The following is a 4,354-nucleotide window of genomic DNA, read 5'->3' as shown; positions in this document are numbered from 1 at the left end:
TGAAATTTCCCTTCGGTAAGGTACCCACTGGACTTCCCAGGTGGTGCTAGTGGTAAAGCCCCCCCCTGCCAATACAGGAGACAATAAGAAACGCGGGTTCAATCCCTGGGTCGGAAAGATCCCCTGGAGAAGCATATGGCTGGCCACTCTAGTCTTCTTGCCTGGAGAATCCCATTGACAGAGGAGCCTGGCAGACTGCAGTCCATAGAGTTGCAAAGAGTTGGACACGACTGAAGAGACTGATCATGCATGCACTCAGGGCACCCGTTATATTGGATTAGAGGCCCACCCACTCTTCTCTACCAGGCCCTCATTTTAACTAATACATCTGCGACCAATTTCCCAAGAGGGTCATTCTGAGGCCCTGCAGGTTTATAAACTTCAACATAAGAATTTCTATGGGGGCGCAGTTCAAACTGTTACTGGCAGCATGTTAAGCCCGGGCTGCCATAACAAAATACCATAGGCTGGCGGGGGCGCTTAAACCACAGAAATGTATTTTCTCACAGTTCTGGGTCCAGAAGTTTGCGATCAGGGTGCCAGCATAGTCAGCGTCTGGTGAGAGCTCTTCCCTGCGTTACAGACTGCCACCTTCTCGCCATGTGTTCACATCCCGGGACGTGTGTGGGGTGTGTAGGGGGTCTCTCTGGTGTCTTCTAATAAGGGCTCCAATCCCATCATGTCGGCCACCCCTCAGGACCTCATCTAGACCCAGTCACTCCCATAGGCACCCCCCCGCCCCAAATACTGTTACCCTGGGGGCTTGGGGCGTTCACATGTGAATTTCAGGCACATGCAATTAAATCTATTGCAGGCAGTGAACACTTTAAAGAAAAAAGGATCAAGGGGAAGGTATAAGAGAAGAGTGATCAAGTTGGTAGGAGCTGAGGGCGAAGATTTCCCCTCTCATCATCACCTTTGTTAAACGTCCCATGTAATGTGTCTTTTGACTCCCAAGCTGCAGATGACAGTATACTTGGAAGAAATGCATTTAGCATTGATATCTTTGGTATAATTTTAGCCTCTTGTAAAGCTAATGCCATGTGCCCTACCACCAAGAGAACTTTGAAAACACGTTTTGAGCTCTGCACCAACAAATGTAACCTTTACTATATGTAAATTTTACAAGTATTTCAATTCAGATTTTACTGTGTTTACTTTGTGGGTGTGTGTGTGGCTGTACCGGGTGTTTGTTGTGGTGCATGGGCCCTTCATTGCCTCGAGACGGGTTTCTCTAGTTGCAGCGAGTAGGGGCTACCCTCTAGTTGCGGCGAGCAGGCTTCTCATTGCGGTGGTTTCTCTTGTTGCAGAGCACAGGCTCTAGGGCGTGAAGCCTTCAGTCGTTGTAGGGTACATACAGGTTTAGTTGCCTCGAGGCGTGTGGGATCTTCCCAGACCAGGGATTCAACCCATGTCCCCTGCCCTGGCAGGCAGATCCTTAACCACTGGACCACAGAGAAAGTCCCATTTACAAAATTTTTTTAAACAAGAGAAACGTGTTTTGAATCATCTCAAAACCCCAAGAGTGACATTTGCAGAACTTGAACAGTCTGTTAGCACATGACTTTGGTCTCATCGGTCCCCCGGCCCTGAATGGGGACAGTGGAGCGTGTCACCACCAGAAGGTGATCACACTGCTGTGCAGGTGGCCTCCCGGACCTGAAGGTCTTAGAGTCCGCAGGCTGGTGAGCCAGTCTCGAGAGGTTTTTGTGTGTCTCCATCCTCTGATTGGCTTCCTTTCAGGAGCTGGCGATTCCAGTTTTCCACCTTGGCTGAAGTCCCTGATGACCATCTGCTGCTGTGTGACTGACTGCTACCTCCAGAATGTGGCCGTCTCCACCCTACTCGAAGTGATCAACCACTCCCAGTCCCTTGCCCTCGTCATTGAAGACAAGATGAAACGCTATAAAAGCTCCGGACACAACCCATTTTTCGGCAAGCTGCAGATGGTGACGGTTCCTCCCATCGCTCCAGGAATACTGAAAGTCATTGCAGAGAAAACGGACTTCTATCAGGTATTTCCCACCAGGAAGAGGAAAGCTGGGACCCTGAGACCTTCTTCCCAGACTCTTTCTTTGAAGCTGTCCCTGAGGTTTTGGGGTTGGGGTGGGTGGATGTGTGTGTGTGTATGCAGTCACTTGCTCAGTCGTGTCCAACTCTTTGCCAATCCCATGGTCTGTAACCCACCCAGGCTCCTCTGTCCATGGAATTCTCTAGGCAAGAATACTGGAGGGGGTTGCCATTTCCTTCTCTAGGGGATCTTCCCAACCCAGCGATCAAAACTATGTGTCTTGCGTCTCCAGCATTGACAGGCGGACTCTTTACCACTGTGCCACCTGGGAAGGCCTAGGGTTTTGGTGGTGGTGACAAAGAGTATTGTGCCTTGGGTAGCAGCCAGAGAGGGTGGCTGGAGACCTGGGCCTGCTTTGTCTGTCTCTAACCCTAGCTCCTGGCAGTTTCTGGCCCCACAGCAAGTGTTCAGTAATATTTGTGTTCAGCGTTAGGCTGACTGGACTCCATAAGTAAGAATTGTTAACTTACCCAAATACACAGAAAGAGAAACTTTGTCCCACTTTGTGAGATTTGAGGCTTTGAGGTTATTTAGCCTCAAGGACGGAGAAGGCAATGGCACCCCACTCCAGCACTTTTGCCTGGAAAATCCCATGGGTGGAGGGGCCTGGTAGGCTGCAGTCCATGGGGTCGCCAAGAGTCAGACACGACTGAGCGACTTCACTTTCACTTTTCACTTTCATGCATTGAAGAAGGAAATGGCAACCCACTCCAGTGTTCTTGCCTGGAGAATCCCAGGGACGGGGGAGCCTGGTGGGCTGCCGTCTATGGGGTCACACAGAGTCGAACACGACTGAAGTGACTTAGCAGCAGCAGCAGCAGCCTCAAGAAAGACTTCAGTTTCTCAGTCATGTCTGACTCTGCAACCCCATGGACTGCAGCACACCAGGCCTCCCTGTCCATCACCGACTCCTGGAGTTCACTCCCAGAGTTGATGTCCATTGAGTTGGTGGTGCCCTCCCACCATCTCACCCTCTGTCGTCCCCTTCTCCTCCTGCCTTCAGTCTTTCTCAGCATCAGGGTCTTTTCAAATGAGTCAGCTCTTCATATCAGGTGGCCAAAGTATTGGAGTTTCAGCTTCAACACAGTTCTTCCAATGAACATTCAGGACTGATCTCCTTTAGGATGGACTGGTTGGATCTCCTTGCAGTCCAAGGGACTCTCAAGAGTCTTCTCCAACACCACAGTTCAAAAGCATCAGTTCTTCAGTGCTCAGCTTTCTTTATAGTCTAGCTCTCGCATCCATACATGACTACTGGAAAAACCGTAGCCTTGACTAGACGGACTTTTGTTGACAAAGCAATGTCTCTGCTAAGAGCTTGTTCTAATTCATGTCCATTGAGTCGGTGATGCTCTCCAACCATCTCTTCCTCTTAGAAAAGCTTAGTATTTGTCAAATGTGAGAAAGATTGTTGCTGAAGATGGTGAGCAGGTGTTGTCCATCTTTCTTGGGGACAGAGTAAGAAAATAAGGTATTATAGGGCCCAGTCAACTGCAAGAAGCTGAAAGCTATTCCAGCTAGCTCATGAAAAAAAAAAAACAACAAACTGAGGTTTATTATAAAGATGGAGCCTGTGGAGGGCCAGGGTTGGGAGTGGAATGCCGCTGGCTCTCACAGGTCTCACCTGGGGAGCTGTCAGAGCCCAAGGCTGCTTCCTCTCCATGTCTCCCTGCCAGCCAGGACCTAACCTGCTTGTCACTCGACCTTCAGTCAGCCTCAGGACCCTCAAGCTTGGTTGTCAGAGCTAATGACACTGGCGTCTCTTTTTCACAGTTCTGAGCTCGCCTGTCAAGGCTCTTAAATGGGCAGTCAGTGGAGCACGCCTGGGTCAGGTGGCTTCTGCTGTCCAGTCAACCACAGCAGAGACCCAGGCCAGGACGGAGTGGTCGTGCAGTGTAGACAGGGATAGGACCACTCACCAGGGCCTGTAGGGGGAACCCATTTCCCTTGAGGGTAGGAGGGGCTCCAGATGCCCTGCATACCCAGAGACCCTGAGGAGGAGAGATTCTTGATGCTTTATATAAAGTGCTGGAAGTAAACTCTCCTTTGAGGTCTTGATAGCCCGTCCTCTGAACAGCTTTTGAAGTGGCCTGGCTTTTCACCTATTGGGTTGAACCCTCCTCAAGCAAGTCATGTAGCTGAAGCCATCTCCAGCTTGGTTCTGTCCCCCTGCCTTTTTTTTTTTAATTTATTTGGCTCTGCCAGGTCTTAGTTGCAGCATGTAGGATCTACTTCCCTAACCACGGATCAAACCTGGGGTCCCCCTGCATTGGGAATGTGGAG

At 50.2% G+C, this 4,354-nt stretch overlaps 1 protein-coding gene across 1 annotated transcript in view; it reads left to right on the top strand.

Moving 5' to 3' along the window:
* Window positions 1–4,354, top strand: part of DOPEY2 (dopey family member 2) — a 125,480-nt gene that overhangs the window by 61,599 nt on the left and 59,527 nt on the right. Inside the window, exon 14 of the mRNA XM_010834844.1 lies at window positions 1,744–2,015. Within this exon, the coding sequence (XP_010833146.1) occupies window positions 1,744–2,015 (272 nt within the window). The remainder of the gene's footprint in view (window positions 1–1,743; window positions 2,016–4,354) is intronic.

This window comes from Bison bison, unplaced genomic scaffold (assembly GCF_000754665.1).
Source record: "Bison bison bison isolate TAMUID 2011002044 unplaced genomic scaffold, Bison_UMD1.0 scf7180017864037, whole genome shotgun sequence".
Lineage (NCBI taxonomy): Eukaryota > Metazoa > Chordata > Mammalia > Artiodactyla > Bovidae > Bison > Bison bison.
The sequence above is the reverse complement of the archived record's forward strand: the minus strand, read 5'-3'. Positions and strand labels throughout refer to the sequence as shown.